This window comes from Rhinolophus ferrumequinum, chromosome 4 (genome assembly GCF_004115265.2).
Source record: "Rhinolophus ferrumequinum isolate MPI-CBG mRhiFer1 chromosome 4, mRhiFer1_v1.p, whole genome shotgun sequence".
NCBI classification, from domain to species: Eukaryota; Metazoa; Chordata; class Mammalia; order Chiroptera; family Rhinolophidae; genus Rhinolophus; species Rhinolophus ferrumequinum.
This window is the reverse complement of record NC_046287.1, coordinates 55541854-55563055: the sequence shown is the minus strand read 5'-3', so window position 1 is coordinate 55563055 and position 21202 is coordinate 55541854. Positions and strand designations below refer to the sequence as shown.

Genomic DNA, 21202 nt, shown 5'->3' with positions numbered 1-21202 from the left:
CTGACAACTTGGATGGAACTCAACACGAGGGGCCCAGGACCCCCTCCCACAGGTCCCAGAGCAGAAGCGTCACCCACAGGGGCTGTGAGCAGGGCCTGGGCGGCCCCCTGTCTGGGGGCCAAACAGAGCCAAACAGGAAGACTCTCTTTTGCCTGACTGGAAAAACAGACACACAAGCTCCAGATATCACCTCTGAACAATGAGCTTCTCTCTCCTTCCGGGCAGGGCAGGGCCGGGCACCCAAGTGTTTATCAGAACCGACCCATCATTCCCCACCTCCCGGGCAGCAGGAACAACTGCTCCATTTGTTCCACACAGCTGCGACCTAGATGGAAAGGACCTGGGCAGGGAGCAGCGTTCTCCTCCTCCTAGATCAACAACTTCATGTCACAAACCCAACAAATCCAGGTGTGTGCTGTGGGGTTGCAGACAGCAAACACAGCTGGAGCCTTAGGTTAAATAAAATGCCACCATAGCCGGATTTAGGAGGGTATAGAGTGGTATCATTTGCTTTTCTGTGCTGGACCACCGTGATTTAGATCTCAGGCCCCACTGAGGCTCTCAATAGAAATTCTGGATTCTAAATCTACCACTAAGCTGTCTTAGTGTCCTCAACAGAGAGGAGTGGAGCAAGATGAACTCACACTCCAGGGCTCATACTTGTTGCTCCATTCACAGAAGTGGTAGGACCTCGGCCATTTGACACAGAGAAAGGCGGCCCCAGGGCTGGACCCTTGCAGGGGCCCCAGCCCACACCTGAGATGTAGAGGTGGGGACTAGCCTGAGCCAGGGTGCCAGGTGTGTCTGAAGGTCTAAGCGGGAGTTTCGTGGGGGTGGTGGGAGAGGGAGGATCAGCTCAGACTCCAGGCAGGAGGCTCGCCCATGCAAGCCAAGAGGCGGAAACACAGACAGCCCTGAGCTTGCAGGTGGGTGGGTGCTGCCAGGTGTCGGTACTCGGGAGACCTGAGGGTGGGGGAAACCAGATCTAGGTGCTGGGCTCACCAAGAAACCTGTGCCCAAGGGCCCATTGGATCCACATCAGAGGGAGGGGATGGGTGTGGCATCGGGAAGACCCCTTAGGAGGGACGTCATGCTCTTGTCTAAAGCTATTTTTCCAAAATGAGTTTCATATCACGGAAACAAGGGGAAATTGTAGTACAATCAGTGTCTGGTCCACTCACAGCTCTGCTGCACACACAAAGCCCAGCAGGAAGCAGCTCAGGGTCATCACTTATGATCCAGGGCTGGTTGCATTGTGGGTACTTTGGAAAACTCCATCTTTATTTTTACAACTCTCCAAAGCAGACATATTATTTTTGAACATCATTTACCTTTGTGTTACAGCATCTACCGTGTTTTCCCGAAAATAAGACCTAACCCGACAATCCACTCTAATGCATCTTTTGGACCTGGTCTTATATTATATTATGTTAGATAAGACCGGGTCTTATATTAATTTTTGCTCTAAAAGATGCATTAGAGCGGATTGTCAGGCTAGGTCTTATTGCTGGGGAAACAGGGTAACTAAAAGGTGCTGAGAGGCTCGGCAAACTTGAGGATTCAAAAAACACATCTGATTACATTGGGAAAGGAGGGAGGCATGACCCTGCGAGGAAAACGGGAGATTCCGTGGGAAAAGCATGGGAGGTCGATATAGCTAAGATCAACCCAGAGGCATGTGAGGACAGAAGAAAGCCTCTACTGTGTGGCCGGATTTGGGGTGTCTGAGATGCACTTGAGGGAATGTCCCGGTATTGCCTTGTTCACGTGGGGTGTGCCCAGGTTTGAAGGGGCTGTGGACCATGCCTGTGCTGCCTCAGAAATCACCAGCCCTGCATGTCCAACACCAGCACATGCTGCTCCCCATCCATCTCAGGTGACACAGAGAGCGTGTTCTCACCCTCTCTGATTCCCCCTCCCCCCCACCCCCGCAACCCTAGCAGGAAGTGTACTGGGCTAGGATCTGAGCCAAGAGGCCCCATGCCAGCTGGCCATGGGGTCGGAATCTGCTTGCCCCCTCTCAGCTGCCTGCTGCTCTCCCTCCTCAAGTCACCAGGTGAAGAAACAGCTTGGCCCCAAGAGGGGCTGCTGGCATCTGGCAGCAGCCCCAAAGTGACTAAGACAGAACAAAGCTAAAAGTACTAGTGGGCAAAATCTAGACCAAATAGGTGACCCAAGTTTGGAAATATGACAACAGTCATGATTGCAGTGCTAGTGGTTTTGGAGCCCTGGCTGCAAAGGGCTTTGTCTTAAGCTTTCCGTGTCATTTTTTCCTTCACTCCTTTAAGCACACGCTCAATAGGCAGTGGTTTACCAGCACTGCCTGGAGCTGAGAGCCAAGTGCCTGGGTTGAATCCTAGCTGTGCACCTTAGTGAGCTCATCCGCAAAGTGGGGTGATGGTGGCCACTCACAGGGTTATGAGGATACAATAAACCTGGGCTTGGGGCACAGTGCTGGAGACCCAGGTGAGCTGGCGAATAAAGCTATATGCTGTTGAGGATGAGAAGAGCTGATACAGAGATGATCTCCATATACGTCAGATGATGTTATGTGAAATGGAGAGAAATGATGAGACCAGAAAAGCTGACCAAGAGTGAGGGACTGGGGAGTGGGGGTGGGCAGAGGGCAGGGAGCATCCCTGAGAACTGACCTTGGGCAAACACCTGAGGATCCCAGCAGCCCTACGAGAAATGTGTCATCATTCCATTTTATAGATGATAACACTGAGCCCCTTGCCTCAGCTCATAGTGAAGAAGGGGCCGACCCAGGATCTGAACCCAGCAGGCTCTGGGAGCAACTTCCAAGGCACAGCTGGATCCATGCCAGCAGACCTGGGTCACGTGGGCTCTGACAGGCCACCCGCAGCCTCTTCTGGGCTGCATGCAGGGGGAGGAGGCACCACACCTCAGGCCCCTGATGGAGGCAATCTCAAGGAGAGGGTGGGCACCTCAGGGAACATTCTATGTTTACAGCATGACTTTCTCCTGAGATGACAGGCACTGCAGTGGGTCTCACCAAAGCACTTGACCAGCAGGGCTGTGGGGTCCACTGGTCACTGAACAGGGCCTTACTCATGTCCCTAACCAGCAGGATGAGACAAGTAGGGCTGCCAAAGGTGAATTAAAATATTTTTTAAAAATGTCTCCGCCCCTCCGATGCTTTTATAAGTACAGCTTACAGACTCACACTTGAGAACCCCACCTTGGACCTCCTAGGCAAGACCCAGAGGCTTTCTTGTCTGTGACACTGCTGCTGCCCCACAAACCCTTCCAATTCAGAAATGCACTTGATTTTCATTGTCCACACCTGAGCGGTAGTGTGCTTCATTTATCAGGGGGGAAAAAGGTGGTGGAGAGCTGGGCGTATGCTCATCGGGAACAAGGTGCAGAGTTCTAAGGATACATCTCAGTGCCAGGCCTGGTTATTGGTCTTTTCCTGTACCCCACTGGAGGCCACCAGGGCCCCAGACAGAGATCCCCTGATTTCAAAGATTCCCTCTAGACTCTCTAGAATCCCTGTAGTTGAGTCTATTCTGGGTCAGGATTCTTGTTTTGCCCTACCCTGCCACCAAAGTCTGTCTTTCCTCTTTCTCTCTCTGTACTGCACTCCTCTGGCCAACCATACACTGTATTTTCCTTCACAGACCTGATTCAACCCTTTAAAGACCATCCTAGTCTTGGCCCCAGACTTCCTTGTCCATATTATTTATTGTTGTAACCAGGCCAGCTTATCTTTCCTGGGAGTTGAAGCTTGCTTTCCCCTATCAGCGGTTACAGAACATGCTGGATCACTAGCAAGTACTGAGAGCAAGTACTGTTCTGACACTTAAGTACTTAGAGTGGGGAATCTCGATCACCACGCTCGAGGTCCAGGAGACTGTCCCCACGAAAGGCATCTCATGCCCCATCCTGGGTGTGGACGGCCTGACCACAAACCCTGGCGAGGAAGTGACTCCACTTCTAGGACTGAAGGGATTCTAAGGAACCATCACCTCTAGAACGTCCAGGAAAGGTTTCTCCAAGTTGGTTAATGACCTTGGAAAGATCTTTTGTTCCAGCAGGTTTCAAAGGCTCAGCTTTTGCCTTCAGGTACGTTTGAGATGTGCAGATGGAGCGGCATTTCAGGGCAGGGCTGGTCATCGGCCTCTAGGAAGTCAGAGGTTCCCGTGGTTTCCCAAAGCAGGTACTGGACAGACTGAAAACAGGCGACCAGCTAGTAGCTTCCGAATGGTCAGTCTGTCGTCCTTTTTTAAATCAAGCTTTTACTTAGAGATAACTGTGGACTCACACGTGATTGTGGGAAATGAGCAGAGAGATGCTGGGGACCGACTGGCCTTGGTGGCAACAACTTCAAAACACAAACATGTTGTCCTTTTATGACTAGCCCTTCGTCCCTCCAACCCCCACCACTTCCTCTGCCTTTTAAATGAAGTTGTGTTTATTTTGTTGTTGTTGTATTTTATGTGTAGTTTTATGTCAAAGGGAAAATCACTAGTCAAGCAAGCTGCTGGACTCTCCAGCGTTCTCCACTGTCCTTATTCACCTTCAGCTCCAAAGAAGGTAAATACCATATTCAGCCAAACAAACACATCTTTTGGATTGAAGCAACTTCCAATGCATTTGTAATGTCACCCGTGAGGCTGACCTTGTACTTGTTCAGACCTACCTTCCAGCTCTCACAGACATTGCCAGTTCCAAAATGGGTTCTATCACCTCATATCCTTCTCTGATATCTGTCTCAGTCATGGCACCACTGCCCACCACCCAAATCCCAAGCCAGATGTCTGGGAACCATCCTTAATGATTTCTCCCTCCCTTCCCCTACAAAGCATTACCAAGCTCTGTCCTCATCCCCTAAAGTCTCTCCAGTCACTCCCTATCCTTCCTCTGCCACTGTAGTTCAGAACCTCATTATCTGTGACCTGGATTTTTCCGGCAGGTTCTAAGTAACTGCTTCCCCACCTCTCGTCTCTCCCCACCTCCACACTATTTCGACATTTCCTTGCCGAAAGAGAAGCTTCATTTCATATCTCTGTTTAAAGCCCTCAGGTCTCTGGTTGAAAGTCAAGTTCCAGGACCAAAATCCCCCACCTGCCTATCTAGCTACTGCCACGGCCACTTGGAACCATGCCAGTGTTCATATTAACACATATGTTCCTTTACCTGGGATGCTCCCATCCTACTGTCTCTGGGTCACCCCTCCCATGTCATACTGGAACCAGCAGTGATCACAAGCCTCTCCAGGACCAGGAGCTGCCCTGACCCCTGACCTTTACGGGACCTGAGCTCAGTCATGATGCTTAGTGCACGTAGGTGAAGAAGGAGCCAAGGCTGCCATGTGAGCAGTTTGGGATTTGCCCTGGGGCCCAAACCCTGTGCAGACAATGTTAAATAACCACCATTTGTTGGCAGAAAGCATTTTCTTTTAACTTGTTCAGAGGTCAAATATAATTTAAAAATCAGTGCTTCTAAAATCAGAATGTTTTAGATGTTATGCTGATTTATAATGAATATGGATGTCCTAATGCAATAAAAAATAATTGACTAATGGAATGGCTGTGAAATGTTAAGGAGAGGGTAAATAAAGTAAGTGAGTGCCATGTGTCCCCCGCAACCCCTGGCCAAAAACAAAAAACACAAAAAACACAAACCAGAACATTCTGTAAGAGTTTCATAAAGAAGGAGATCTGGCTGAGACAGTGTCTTCCACGTCACTATTCAGCTGGCTCAGTTAACTAATCAACACTTGCTTTCCTGGAGTTGTGCTTATTGCCAAAATCTACCCTCGAGGGAAAGAGTCTCCACCATGAACAGAGGCCAAGAAAGAGCAGCTGGAGTGTGTCCCAAGCCCTTGGGGGCTCTATCTGACAGAAGTCTGACTGCCGTGTGCCCACCATCCTTGGGACAGAGCACTTAGGGCGTGTTCATACTTGGCCTGTATCACGCAACAACTCAGGTTAGGCATATTCCTAGGTACACTTGGTTTCTATTAATAAAAAGGTAATACTTCCTTATAAAGAATTATTACTATTTTAAATACAATGAGAAGATGAATAAGGACTGTACAAAAAAAGGAACTTTTAACAAGAAATGGTACTCATGACCTGAAATCCCAAACACAGGCTGAGCACGGTCGAGTGGGCATGTGGTCGGGACCAGAACAAAGCAAATCCTGACTTACAATAAGTTATTTCTGGTAACTTAAGACATGAGGAGGTCTCCTGACTCTGGAATTCCTAGCATCCTTCACAGGACATGGATGGCAGCCTGCTGCAACTCCAGGTCTGATATGGCTGAAAGACCGGGCATGAAAAGCAAAAGTCTCATGAATGTTTTAAAATGTAAATTTCAATTGCATTCTAAACTGTCATTAGAGGATGACTTTTTCACCTAATCCATTTATCTGATCTGATATCACAAAATCTGATAGATTTTTGAATGCTTAACAACTTCTGATAAAATTTCCAACATTCTAATGAAATCATGCTTTAAAAATATTCTGGTTTTTTTTTTCCTCCACAGAATGAGTAATGCAACTGGAAAAAATGTTTGAAAGGTGATTGTGTCATCAGGAAAATACCCACCCCCCCAAAAAGGGGAATTAGATGTGGACTCAAAATTAACTGAAGAGGAAGGCAGGGTGGCTAATTTTCTTAGCAGCATTTTTAAGGAAGTTCCATGCAAACTCCCAGGCTCACTTTCAGATTTAGTTCAGACTGTGCTTCCTGGAGCCAACATACCTCCAACTCAGGTCTCTGCAAGAGAGCAGCACACCCCTCTCTGGGGTCAGCCATCGGGTGGGGTGGACCCAGGTGCCAGACCTTGTTGAGGGTCAGATGGCTGCCAGGGGTAGCTTCTCAGAGGGTTTCAAAAGCCCTGTTTCAGGTCAGGCAGCTCGTCCCCTTGATTTCTCTCTCCAAACTTGATTAATATCCCAGACAGGTTCTCCTAGCTCAGTTGTTATCCATCCCAATTGTTCACAAACAACATAGATTGACTATTACAGTTTTCTCTCCAGCACCAAGCACAGCCTTGGCATAGAGTAGACACTCAGTACCTGCTTCTGAATGAATGAATGAATGAACAAAAGCACTTCTTGGGTCCTTTAAATCTTTTGTTAATTCATTTGTTCTTAGCTAAATACAGAAAGTAGTTTACTTTTCTAAAAATTTTGTTCCCCCTATATAAGTGATGGACAGTACTCTGATCACCTCTTTCAGATACCTTAGAAAATAAAGGTTTACTTGCAATAGTAGAAATATTTCACACGCATTTTGAATTAAACTGCAAATGGGGTATTGTCAGTCCACTGCTTCCTGCCTCATCTAGCCTGGCAGTGTGTTCTTTTATATTTCTCGAGGCTCCATATGCAGAATGAGCATTTGTGTTGGTTTTATTTTAACACGTTCTTTACTTTCTCTTTTTGAAAAACCATTCTCTAGAGATGTAGAAAGAGTAGTTTTCCTGAACCCAATCTTTCTGATATTCTAAATATTAAATTTAGAATATAAATTTCACAACAGATTTTTACATTAGTTGCCAGCACATTTTAGAAATCCTAGTGGTCTTTCAACATAAGACAGTGATAAAGAAGGGTGTTGTCATTTGTGCTGTTTTCAGGATGGATAAGGTTTCCTACAAATCTGAACCATGATAAGATTGATAAATTAAAAGGAGAACATTACTGAATTATGAATCTCTTTGCATCTCACACAGAGCCTACAGGAAGGGACCCCAGACGTTGAGCTTTATCTCCTGCTCTATGTAGAACGTCCGATAAGGGTCTCCATGGAGATGACTGCCAATCAGCGTATACAGCTCCGCGTATGCATATGCAAAGCCATCAGGCATATTCAAAGCCATCCACACAGGGATGGCTTACACACACCTGTTACAGGCTCAAAGGAACAGATCCCAACTCCTGCTCCAAGACACCAGATGCAAACATGTGGCTTTTCTTTCTTGTTCTTTCGTTTGTTTTAGATACACATTTTTATAATGGTAGCACCGCACCCCAGAGGTACTAAACAAACTTTTCTTCTCACCATATAACATCGGGGGGAAAAGATGTAATAGATGAAGAATATAAAAAGTATCATGTATCCTGGTCAGAATCAGCCATACCCACATAGCAAACAGTATATGTGCTGTCAGATGTTACTCATATTTTCTCTGGACCATAACAAACTAGGCAGTGCCGGAAAACAGTCACGGAGTGTCCGCTCAGCCTGGACACGAACCACACACACTTCCCTCCCTAAGAAGAAGCTTCGCACCCTCAAAGCATTTCCCTGAAATTTTCTTCTAGACACAAACTCTTAATTCACAGCAATCCGCCTAGACCCAGCCCTGCTTAGCTTCTCTGAGGAACACAAACACAGTGCCAGCAGCCAGATTTCAACTAACTGTGGAAAGGGTTCACATTTGGGTGTATCCCACCCCCTACACTTCAGCATCTCTCAGAAACCAGTCATTAGGACGATGACAACAACCTAGCACTACTGGTGGCCATCCTGTTAGTGCTCCTTACACAGACGTCACACTTTCTTCACACACTCACCTACACCTATATTCTTAATATGACCTCTATAGCGTCACCTTAAACGGCCCATTTTAACAAGCACTTGCGTTTGAGTAACACTCTGACTTCAGGCTCTGAGGCTCCTACCTGCTGCCGACGGAGGGTGCTCCTCCTGCTCTTCCAATCTTCCAAGCGGAGCAGCTAAGCTTACTGAGATATGGGGCTCAATCTGTGAGGTTTCACAAGGTCGTTTCACTTCCCTTGTTTTGCGCCTCTGACTCAATTTTAATTTACCAGTCAAGTATTTTTAGTCAAATGGGGAGAAAAGGGCACCCAGCTTGTGCCTCCTGGTCTTGTGGCAGCTGTTCTCTGTTGGATTTCCCTGTCACGTGAACGGTAGTTCCGAGGGAACCAGAGGGGAATTTGGACATTAAATAAAAATAAAAGAAGAAAAAGATTGAGAACCAAAACAGAAATTGTGTTGCCCAGGATTAACTTCACGCTGGGTGGCCTTGGGAGACCCTAGACTACGTCCTGGGGAGCCCATGACCCACCCTGGGGGGCTGGAGCGTCTGCCTCTTGGTGCAGGAGGGACAACACTCAGTTTAGGCAGAAGCACTTCTAGAAAGTGCTAGAAGAGACGGGCAGGGAGAGACTTCCTTCCAAGACTATCCAACCTGGACCAGATACACGTCAGAAACCCTGCCCCCCCCGCCCCGGACCACATGATCTCCTATGTTGGGAAGCACACTACTATACCCATGGTCCTATTGGGAAGGGCAGGGGCTGTGGCCCAGAGAAATGGTTGGGTAAGAACAAATCCACCAACATGAGTTCACCCGGTATCCATACAACACCTGAGCACCTGTGCACCAAAACCAAAGGTAAGGCCATTGAAGAACTGTCCCTAACTCTGTGACCTTGAGTGTCTAAGACCACTATGGCCACAGTACCGAATCCCACGCACAGGCTGTCCTTGGCTCTCATTTGTGAGGATGAGAGAGCAAGTGAAGGGAGAACCTCTGAAAAGCCCTTTTCTAGGGGCCCCAGGCGGCGCCACAGCTTATTTTCTTACATTGATCACAAGCTCTTGCTGCCATTCGTGGAGTCCCCCAGCATCTCTGAGAGGACCCACAAAGGCACGAGTGTGAGACATGCAGGGCTCAGGGTCAGGGCACAGGCATCTGCTCCAGCTCTTGTGTCTGTGAAGCAGGGGAAGCTTTTTGGGGACCAGGGTAGCAGCGAGGGGCTCAGCTGGCCTGGGGCTGAAATGACAAAAAACTGAGGCCAGCACTGGGCATACAGCTGGTGCTCAGACAGGAGTAGCATCTCTCCTTCAACAGGTGGTCCCGTGGGGTTGGGAGGAGCTGGCATCTTTGCTCTGATTTCCCCATGTATTCATCTCCACTCATGTGGTTCTTTCCAAAAATGCTTTAGTACCAATGAAGTGTCCAAAAGATAATTGAAATGGTACATTTTCACAGCCCCCAAAAGTCCTTTCCATCTGTTCTTGCGTTTTAATGCAGCTTTCAAATTCTCAGACTTTGCCTCTGAGAGGTGTGCTCAGTACAAAGTGCACACCCCGTGGAGACCAGGAGTGGGCGTGGGAGAGACCAGCCCCGCTCCAGGATAGAAGAGTGCATGGTGGTCCCCTCTAAGGCTACATACTCCAACCCCCAACTAGCATTGGACCAACACAGGAGAAACAGACACAACTCACTCCTTCAAGTGTTTCTATTGAGTATTTAAGGTTATTTTGTCCAACTGTGGGTTTAGCCCAATCACTGACTTCAGAACTTAATCTCCACAGAAGCTTCAATTTTCCTGAAGGGAAAAGCATGTTATTGTTTTACAAACAGATAAAGAGGCAGCCTCAGATCTCCTGGGCAGAGCCCAGGTTTCCTCCCCTGCCCTGTGCTGAGGCCAAGTTCATTCCCCTTTTGAGGTTCTTCACCTGTGTGGGACCATAAGTTCCCGAGAATTCTCACCTGCCAGCGTTCCTCTCTGCTCTAGGCCAGCCATCCTGGCCCTCAATTTCTGCCCTCCCCTGGGGATCCTCTGGTGGGCTCCACTGCCAAGTTCATCACCTTCCCTGCATCTTCCCCAATCAGCCGCTGACCTGGCTCCCATCCTTGGTGTCCTGTCACTGCCATGACAGTAACAGGAGCAATTGGGAAGCGTAGCCAACTCCCTGGTCTAAGCTGCACTCTTTAGTCTCCCGTCAGCACCCACGTCCGTTTGCCCGGTCGCCGTGGGTCACTCCTGACAACCCTCCAGGATAAGCCATGTAAATTCTGACAACTACTAACGGACCCTCCAGTCTATACAATGGGTGACACTGAGATCAGAGAGTGATACAAAGCTTTATAAATGGCAAAGTTCTAAATCTGATGATTAAAACTCAGAACAAGGGGCCAAAATAAAATGCTGAGGAAACATCCAAAGGCTTCTATCCAGCAGGACCAAATCCTGGCCATGATGATGTCAAAGTTCTTAACACAGAGAAGGTGAGATTTAACTAATAAAGGAGCAACGTCCCCCACTACATTCCAGGAGATTTCCTGAATTTCAAGATTGAACGAAGGCACCCCTTACCAGACAGGAGACTTGCTCAGCCTCTGCATGGTTGTAGGGCTTTGACAGGACTGTGCCTGGAAGACCACCTGGGGTTTGCAGCTTCCTGGAAAGCTGACAACGGACACAGCTTTGTGTTGTTGAACTGTGCTTAACTGTACAAGGCAGTCAATCTTCAAGTAAGTCACCAGGCTTGGGTCACTCTGTCAAGGGGATAATCAATACCACGTAATAATGGCTTTTGTTCTGTTTTGCATTTTACACGTGATCCTTCATGTATCAAGCGCCCCTAGAATGAGGTCCAGCTACATCTCTGATGAGCTTGGTGCTGGCTGAGCTCTCCCCTCTCAAGTGTAGACTAGCCATGGAGCTTATACTTGGTGGCCAAAGGGAGATCGTTCACCTTTGGTCGCTGATGACATGACTTAGAGTCATCTAATAAGTTGGGGTAAAAGGCTCCTTTACTCATAATCCCCATCCCCTGAGCTATTCCAGATTCCAAGCGGATACAGATTACACGTGATGCATGAAGACATCCTCCCTTGCCAACACAAGAAATCTATAAGAACCATCTCCACGTAGCACAACCCAAGTAACTGTTACATCAAAGCAATGGCCATCGCAGCCAGAAGCCCTGACCGTTCCCAACATACCTCCTACGAGTGCCCCAAAGGGATGTTGGCTTTTCGGGACCCAAGGACTCACCCTCAGCAACAGAGAGCAGCCAGGAGCACCACTCAGAGTAAATGTAGTAGTTTTTCATTTCAGACACGGAGATTCGGGCAGCATTTCTGTCTCCCATGGCTGATAAGCACACAGGGAGACACACTCCCCTGCATTCAATCCCGCTGTCGTCCTGTGGTTACCCATTAGCCATCCTCCACTGAACTTTGCTCCCTAAAATCTGCATGAAGGACCAGTTGATTTTTTACTTTCGTTTTTACCCATGAACTAGAACAAGATATTAAACGGTGATTAGTCTCCTGCAGGCTAACATCTGCTCACTCCACCCTGCTCATTTACATACAGACTCCGGCCTGGCTGGCCAGGTACTGCATGACTGAAAGGAAAAGGAATGTCTGGGCCCATCTTGGACTCAGTTCAAGGCACAAGGGACACCTCTGCAGGCATGACTTCCTTGTGCTTTTAAGCATGCAACGAGAAGATCAAATACAGCTCTGTTCCATACTGTCTGGGGAGAGAAGCATATTTGCTCGAAACATTATATCAGACAATACTGTTTAGAATGACTCCACGTCACTACCTTTTTCCACCTGATAAAGTCTAATTCTCTGTAAAAAAAGAAAGTTCAATTCTCTAGACACAAGTGAATTTGTCAGAACAAACAAAGGTGGGGCCAGTATTTGTTTAAAGGAAGATGAGCAAAGTGGAGGTACAGGCACCATATTCCAATGCCCCTCTCATCCCTTCCCAGCTTTTCCTTCAAGGTCTATGTATCTCAAATAGGTTTAGGGTGTAAAGCATGTGCCCCGACTTTCTTTCAGAGCCCAGAGAACTCTTGAGCCCCCTCATACCGAGTTGCAGCTGGCCCTGCCCTGCCCACCACACGGTCTGAGCTCTACGGGGACAGTGGGAAAGATTTCCTCTGACTCCATGCTCAGAGATCAAGGCAGTGGGCAGAGTCCATAACCCCCACCAGCAGGCGCCCAGTGATAAGTCCCGTTACACACTAGAGTCCAAGTTACTTAGACAGTAGGGCCTGGGGGAGTGGGGGTTGGGCTATGGGGGATGAGCCTGCAGCCCCAGGGCTCCTTGGGGCTGAAACCCCACCAACGCCAGACACCTCAGCTCCCCAGCTCTGTGTCCTCCTCCAGCCTAAGCCAAGCTGTCCCCAAGCGAGCCTGCCAAATAGCAAGTTTGGGTCAGGAAACCAGAAGCAGTGACTTCCACTACGCTGCCTGAAATTTAAAAAAAAATAAGTACAATAATATAACCAGATTTCTTCAGATCATGAAACTTCTTACAATCAAGTTGACTAGAGGCCCTAAGGAAATATTTCAATGCAAGTATTTCTCCTCCAAATAAGTGCACTTTAAATAAAACAGCATGCTCTCTTCTTGTCTTTTCAGGTCTCACCAGCTCATCTGGGTGTTCCAAAAAGTCAAAGAGAACAACAACGGTGAGGATAAGTACTTCCCCCCTGCCTTCTGTAGCTCCTGAAAAGATGAAAACCAAGTTTGCAGGCATGAATGCTGTTCTGGGCAAGACCCAATGGATCCGGTGGCCAAGGGTCAACACATGTTTGTGCTCACCTAAAGCTACTTAAAGGAAACCTGGGGCTTCTCCTCTGGCATCCTCACCTCTCCCTTCTGGGTTCGGCACAGACATGGGCCTCTGCCTCCCAAGATCACAGGAAACATCAGCCCCACAGCCTGTGATCTGGCATTCAAAGCAAGCCATGTGTTATATGGTTCAACTTGGCACAGACAGCAGCTCATCTCGCTAAGTCACAGGTCTGACCCCTACCTTAAGCAGTCAGCTGTCCTGGAAGAGTCAGAGGAACCCAAGCAAATACTAGAACCATGCTATTGCCTTGGCCTACTTGGGAAAGGGCCTCACCAAAACTTAGTGTTATGATTTCAACATTTTTCGGTGCATTGATTTTCCAAAAGAAAGGAAACATTCCAAAGATGTCACCCATTGAGTGATCCAATGTTTCCGGTATGCACAACTGAGCTATTGTTTTCCTCCCGCATTCCTTCCAAAAGAAACTTTTTTTTTTTTTTACATGCGACCTTGGATCCAAACATTTTTCCTTTTTACATTAGCTACCAGGAAGCTCAAAGGGAAATTTCGTGCTTATCTGCAGTGATCAACTGACCCAGTTGCCGCCAATATATTTATTTGCTTCTTTTAATTCATTCTGATTCTGTTTGAAATTGTTCATGCCAACTGGAAACATGTTTCTAAAAGGAGAATTTTTCAATTCTATGTAAAACAATCAATTTTCTTGGCTTGTTGAAACTCAGTCCCAAATGTACTGGGGCAGAAAAGCAGTGCCCGCTAGGCATTTCAGCACCCACTGTAGGTAGTAATCTATTTCTGAAAGTATGGCAGCTCCTTGTAGGACATATCAGAGGTGACATTCACAAGTTATCCCAACTTCCACTTAATTAATTGATAGCACATCCCTTTCTGGTTATCAAAGAAAACTATAATCTTCCAACCATACTTTCTCCCCGTACCCTCCACTTGCAGTGGGAAGTCTGGCGGTTGGATCATCTCCTAACCTGAAGATGCTTCTTTCAATGTTCAACCCAAGGAAAATGGCTGCAGTGCCTGGGGAGGACCCAGAGCCTAGCTTGACACAGACATGCACGCACAGATGGGTTTTTGAGGAAGGAACCAGGGCAAACTCCCAGGCAGGAAAGAAAGCCGAGGCTGACTGCTTCTCTGGGAGCAAGGAGAAATTAAATAGCAGGTACCTGAGAGCTTGGCCGCTGCTCCTGCAGGTCGTGGGGAGTTACCCAGGCAATGCCAGGCTGCACTGGTGCAGGGAGGTTGACAGGGCTGCAGGAGACACCCTGACCCAGGGCCTCAAGCGTCAAAATACTTAATTGCTCACAGTCCACATCGGGTCCTGATTACCAACAGGCAGAGCAACAGCAATAAGAGCATCTAATAAATACTAACAAGTAAAGAGAAGCCGCTCAAGTTAGATACCGTGTTTCCCCAAAATAAGACCTGGCCGGACCATCAGCTCTAATGCATCTTTTGGAGCAAAAATTAATATAAGACCCGGTCTTATAGTACAGTAAAATAAGACCGGGTCTTATATTAATTTTTGCTCCAAAAGATGCATTAGAGCTGATGGTCCGGCTAGGTCTTATTTTGGGGGCAATACGGTAGCACCCTCCTTCTTCATCATTTCTGAAGAGGCTCAGCAAAGACCCTAGCACTGTCGGCTCCCATTTCACAGTGAGGGGACACCTCGGGGGGGCCCTATTTCTCCCAAGGGGACACCCATGGAACACTAGATCCACTTGCCCAGGCCACATGGCTGGCAAGTGGGGTACAGGCTCAGGCCCTGCACCCTCCCTTTCAAAAACTCTGGGCATCAGGATAATAATTCAGTCCTTTCACAATCGGGGTTCCTCGGTGCCACCCTAACAGAGCCAAAGCACAGCTCCTCCATGGCCAGGATGGGTCTGGTCAGGGGACCCCTGCCTAACGCGTGTTGAGTGCACTTCAGAAAGCGGGCTTGGGAGGATGAGAGAGACACAGTGCAGTCTTCACACTCCTGGTGAGTACTGGGCAGGCCGAGGGTCCACACATGGCCCCTCCTAACCACTCCCCGCACTCTGCATTAGGGCAGAAGTCAGTGGACTCGGTGAGCAGGTCAAGACCTTGTTATTTTTAACCCTGAATCATTTGCACTGATGTAGCTGAACTCACAACCACAACCAAGGAACAGAAGCAGTCAGGCTTTGTGTGTGAGCTCCATCCCCAGCCCAAAGGGAAACTGAGGGAGGCTCTCCTGCCCACGTCTGAGTCCACCCCTGGGACCGCCAGTCACACCAGGGCCACACACTCAGCCCTGCCCAGGAGGTGCTGCTGGTGAAGGCCTCAACATGCGGAGGCAGGGAAGGTTTCACATAGATTTACTGGGCCCACACCGGGCTTCTCTCATCCTCTTCTCAACGCTAACTGGTCAGCCCCAGGTGGGCTCCTCAACCTGAGAGAGAGAGAGAGAGAGCGCACGCCATAGGGTCCCCAAACCATGGAGACGCATGGCTCTAAGCTGTTATTTTTGATGTCTTTCACATCACAGACATTTAGGGCATCTGTCCAGGGAACAGATACCACCCTGTCACCCTAACAATTCCTGGGACCACAGAGTCAGCTGCTGCCCCAAGTTCAATAGCAAGCCTCACATTTATAGGCCTGGGAGCAAGGGAACAGAATGATTGACAAGGCTCTTTTCTCTAACTCAATCTACTTAGAATATCCCTGCTCCTTTGGAAGTCAATTTGTGAAAACATTATTTTGAGACCTGTGAGAATTTCCATGGTGCTGTCTGGCTGAGCAAATGCTTAAAACTCCCGTGCCCTTCTTCTAGTAAAAACAGTGCCATTCAGAGAGAGACACTCACTCAGCGGCTGCCTGCGTTTCTTGGCAGGTAACCGCCTGCCTGAGTCTGGCTCACTAACGTCCAGCTGCAATGGAAGACAGGAGCTCAGATGCTGGGGCAGGATATGAGACGGCTCCATTCCAGTCCCCCACCCACAGGATACCCGTCCAGGCAGCAAAGGTGCAGCACATAAGCCTCACTTGCAGAGTGTGTTCCCTTTACAAATGTGCTTTCCTTATGTCTGTTCCACTGTCACCCCAACCAAAGCAGGGACATTTGAGTCCAGATTCCTCAGAACCAGAAGACAAAATAAATCAGATAAAACTAGAGCCAAAGTCTGGCTCTAACGAAAACTACCCAACACTTCATTTCTGACCTTCTAAAAAAGTCTTGCTAGTGGCACACATTTTTTAGTGAAAGAAATATACAGGGAAGTGCCCACGTGCTAAGGGGATACCTGGAGCCTGTCCCCAGGTGCCTTATGGATGGCACCACCCCATCCCGCCTCACCGGGTTGTAGGCGCCTCGAGGTCCCCCGGCGCCTTCGAGTCAGCAGCCAAAATCGACGCTGGAGGCTCCCTGTGGGTCCCCGCGATGCTCCCCTCTCGGCCATCATGTTGTCTTTCCACCAGGGACACGCAGCAGCAGCAGTAGAGGCTTCGATTCCTTAGGATGGGCTCATGCAAGGGCCAAATGCAGGCCCTGTGTCAGAGCGACGCGGTTCCCACTACCTTGCCGGCACCAAGGACGTGGCGAGGGCACCCGGGTGCTGCTCTGCACGCTGAGCTGGGCACACGACCTCTAGTGACCTTGGGTTTACCAAGGCCTGAGAAAGAACAACAGAGCGACAAGTCCGTTCCCAGGAGTCCCTGACCTCCAACTCCTCACTCCGTACTGACCGCCTATACTGACCGCCTGTACCGACAGTCCACTTGGGCAGCTCAGAACCTGCCTTCTCCCTGGCCTGCCTCCTGTTACGTGCACAAGGAGGGCCAGCCTGAGAGACCAACTCCCTCTCCTGCGCTTGCCTGCCTTCCACACCTCACAGGACAGGCAGCGAGAGAAAATGCCTGTGCTATAAGGGAAAGACTCCTGCAGAGTGGAGGCAAGGCCTCACCCTGCCAATCTATTTGCAAGTTCTGGGCGTTTCCTTCCTTAGAAAAGGGGGCTTGTGCCGGCTGGATCTCTGAATGTCAAGGAGCTGCTTCGACTGCCCAAGCCAAAAACACCTTCCAAACTAAGGAAGTCTCAAGTTCAAACAAACAACTACAAGGGGGGAGGGAGGGAGGGGAAGCGGCCCCAGCCTTTCTTGAAATAAACTGGAAGTTTCGACGTCGGTTACTCCTGTCTGCTGTCCAGCTTGGGAGAAAGGAAATGATAACACTGCTTTGCTTGGCAAGCCGACACTTTCCACAGGGAGATGCTGAACCCACCCCAAGCTCAAAAGCTCCAGAGCCTGGTGCTCATGTCACTTCCCAGGGGGTGAGCATTCAGTACGGCCCAGTGACAGCCCAGGCTACTCCTCTTGTCCCAGAACTGCTGCATGCCAGCTTCACGCTGGGCACAGTCTGGGGTTGGAGATCCTCACCCCTAACTTGCCAGGCGGTCCATTTCAGTGCCTGTGCTGAAGGTCACAGAATAAGAGAGTGACAGAGGGTTCGCATTTAGGTCTACCTGAAAGACCACGCTTTACCCCCATGCGCCAAATTTGCCCTTTTATAAACCAGTGTGATTACAGCAGGCATCCCTGGTTGGCAGCATGAGAATGCACTTATTTAATTTCGTTCTTTCAGGGTGCACCACTCCTCCCATGAGTGTTCATAGGCTTTGGGAACCCTGCTACACTGATGTGCCCTTCCCGTTGGAGGATGTGAAGCCGAGGAGACAGTCTTGGTCCCAGGAACATGTGCTTTTTCAGACCATAAGAGGAAGCAGCTCTGGTATCTGTTTTCAGCTTTCCACAAAACTGTGATTCCATCCAGCACTTTCCTTGCTTGTGGAGATTTCCATTTCTAAGCACTAAAGGTGTCAAGAGTGAGAAAGGGCAGGACGACCAGGTGTGACCTCCGCTCCACCAGCCTCCAAGCCGACCTGTTACCTGAGGATACAGCATACTGGCCTCTGAGACCACTGCAAGAACTCAGGGACTGAAGCCAGCTTACTCTCTGCGCTGCATCTGTAATGAGCTATAAGAAGAAAACCATGCACAAAGCCTAGAAAGTCACTGTCAACACTTCCTTCACCCAGAAGCAAAGGAAAACCACCACAGATTCAAAGCATCGGCAGCGGTGCTGTCAGGCACTGGAGTTTTCATTTCTGCTCCTTACATTGGCTTCCAAGCAGAGGCCAGTCCCAACACACAATCAGGAGGAAACAGATGGTGCCTTTGATGTGGCACGTCCAGGACAAGTCCTCTTCCCATGACCAGGGAACCGACACTGCCACTTAATTCAATCCACAGAGCCCTAGCAAAAGACACCCGGAAACGGGATTGCTACGTACCCGCAGAGGCAGCTTGCCACTAGGTGATTACTAACAGCAATGAGCTGTCCGCCGTGCATTGTTTCTGAGGCTGGCACTGAATTTCTCTCTGTGTGTCTTTCCTTTCCCCCATGTAAGCATTATGATATGCAGATAAATTTGTGAAAATGTGGAATGTCAGGGCCATTCCCTGAACAGCTAATGAGTCAGAACACACACATGTGCACACAGGCAGATGGTTTATGATTTAATGTGTGCTTTCCATCAGGTGGGTCTGGGTTAATCCAATTTCCCTTAAGTATCTAAATATGTCTTAAAGATGTTACTAATTAAAACCTTTCCCAAAAGTCAGTTCTGAGATAGGAACCTCACTCACAATCTGTTAGCTTCTTCGTCTCGTACGTTCGCTACCTCCGGGTTTGGCAAACATCATGAAAACTCAATGGGATTTTCCCAACAGTCGGTGGGCATGGCCTCCTCTAAGCTGCTTGATAGCTCCCCAGTGAAAAAAGAACAAACAAAAGCACTTGAGGTCCAAGTTCTCCCTCACACACTGCTGGCCCACCCTCAGCGTGCGAGTGAGGGGAAGCTGAAGGAATCAGGCCACTTGAGAAGTGGACTGGCTCTTTTTAGACCCCAGGAGTATATTTTATATGATATGGCCTCAAGCTATGGTGGATTTCGTATCAATAAATGGCATAATTTTTGGCAGTAAAAGAGTCTTAAATTAATCATGTCAGAGGAGCAGGGAGTTATTTAGTGTAGTCTTAAACCAAATGAGATGCTGGGTAATTGAAAATTCAATTCTTCCGGGGCTGACACAGGCCGGGAAGCAGCAGCCTGCTGAAACGCTGCATTGAGGCTGCTGGCCATGCTTGAGGACACAGGTACAAAAAAGTGTTTTCTCTCTTTTCAAAAAAACCATGTATAGGAAACAGTACATGGTGTGCACTTTCAGTAGAGTTCCACGAAGCCAGTGCACACAGGCGCAGCAAGCCAGCGCCTGAGAGGAGCTGGCTCCGCCCGGCAGCCCTCCCTCCCCCACACAAGTGCTGCTCCGACTTCTCCTCACTTTATCCTTGTCCTGGGTTTTTGACTGGACCTGATGCCCCTGCCCTGCCCTCCTGTGCGTAGATGGTTTGTTCTCCTTGTTGTATAGTCTCTCCCGTGTCTGGTAAGCACTGCGGTCCACAGGGAGTCACACACCTGATGAACCCTCCCGAGTACCAGCCGTATCACATGACAGCGCTCTCGGCTATAATCTCACAGTCCTACCTGACGGCAGTTCCTGAAGGAGCCACACTGCCGGTCACTCCTAAACTGTTCAATGATTAATAGGGGCCTTCAAGTCGAGATGTTTCTTGTCATTTTTAATGACAACATCTTCTCTCTAACAAAGACAGAAAGCTCTGGGAGCTGGGCAATTGAGATAACCTGTAAGATACCCTGTAGTTCTAAAATTTTGAGGCCTCTGTAATACAGGAACAAAACCACCAATGGTGAAACAGGTCTTTATAGAGTCTGGAACTGGTTACCCTTAAAAATGAACTTTTTAAATGATGTACTTAATTTTGTAAAATAAAGGATACATCCCACCTGACCAATCATGACAAACTCTAGAGATTATGCCAAACACACTATGCATTTAGAAACCTATTAAAACACAGATAACAGATGACATGATGGTTTAGGTCTTTTCTAAGCTGTTTTTGCAATTATCTTTCAAAGATACAGACTGGGACGTGTCTGGGCCAAATTTTAAATGAAGGTTTTCCCTACGCTAAGAATAAACATGGAGTATGTGAAATGTTTGCTTCTACTTTCCACGTGAGGTTCTAGCACTTATGAAGTTAAGCAATGGTTTGTGTCTGGAGATTGTTCTAGATCCAGGCAGAATATCACTGTCACGGTCTACCAGGGTGACCCACTTTGTTTTGCTGGCCTGGCTTTATCAGGATGGCACACAGTAGACTCTCCCTAAGTGTCTAGTGAATGAATGAATGAACATGTCCCTATGAATGAGTAATCCTGCCATTCCAAGGACTGGGTTTCAGAAGGAAAAACCAGTAAAAATTTTAGTCCACTCAGATTTATTAGAGGCATAAAATCATAAAATTGATAAATCATGGAGACTTAACATCTACATGCATTCCACAACTTTCTGTATTTTCTTATCATTTAAATATCAAATGACACGTTCTCCCTTCTTAAGGATCCAGAAATCAAAACACTTAACAAAATTTTTGTCCATATACATATAAGTCACAAGATGTAAAGTACGGCATAGGGAGTATAGTCAGTGGTATTGTAACAGCTATGTATGATATCAGAGGGGTAGTAGACTTGGTGGGGGGGTGTTATCACTTTGTGAGGGGTGTAAATATCTAATCATTGTGTTGTTTTGTACACCTGAAACTAATTTAAAAAAAAAAAAAAGAGCTAAACTCACCTGGAATCTGAACAATAGACTTGGGGCAAGAGGTAATTCTATTAAAAATGTAACTTTCGAAGAAAATGTTTTCTGTCTTTAAAAA

The 21202-nt window shown here is 48.1% G+C and overlaps 1 protein-coding gene across 13 annotated transcripts in view; it reads right to left on the bottom strand.

Annotated features, from left to right (window-relative positions):
- MCF2L (MCF.2 cell line derived transforming sequence like) overlaps positions 1–21202 on the bottom strand; it is a 176506-nt gene that overhangs the window by 83429 nt on the left and 71875 nt on the right. The window contains exon 1 of one of the 13 annotated variants that reach the window (XM_033104294.1): positions 16698–17292. The exons of 10 other annotated variants lie outside the window; for them this stretch is intronic. In XM_033104294.1, coding sequence (XP_032960185.1) covers positions 16698–16803 — 106 coding nt within the window. In that variant the 5' untranslated portion in view covers positions 16804–17292. Of the gene's footprint in view, positions 1–8668; positions 8700–11800; positions 11916–16697; positions 17293–21202 lie in introns of those variants that run through there. 2 more of the 13 variants (XM_033104302.1, XM_033104300.1) reach the window with 2 other exon arrangements.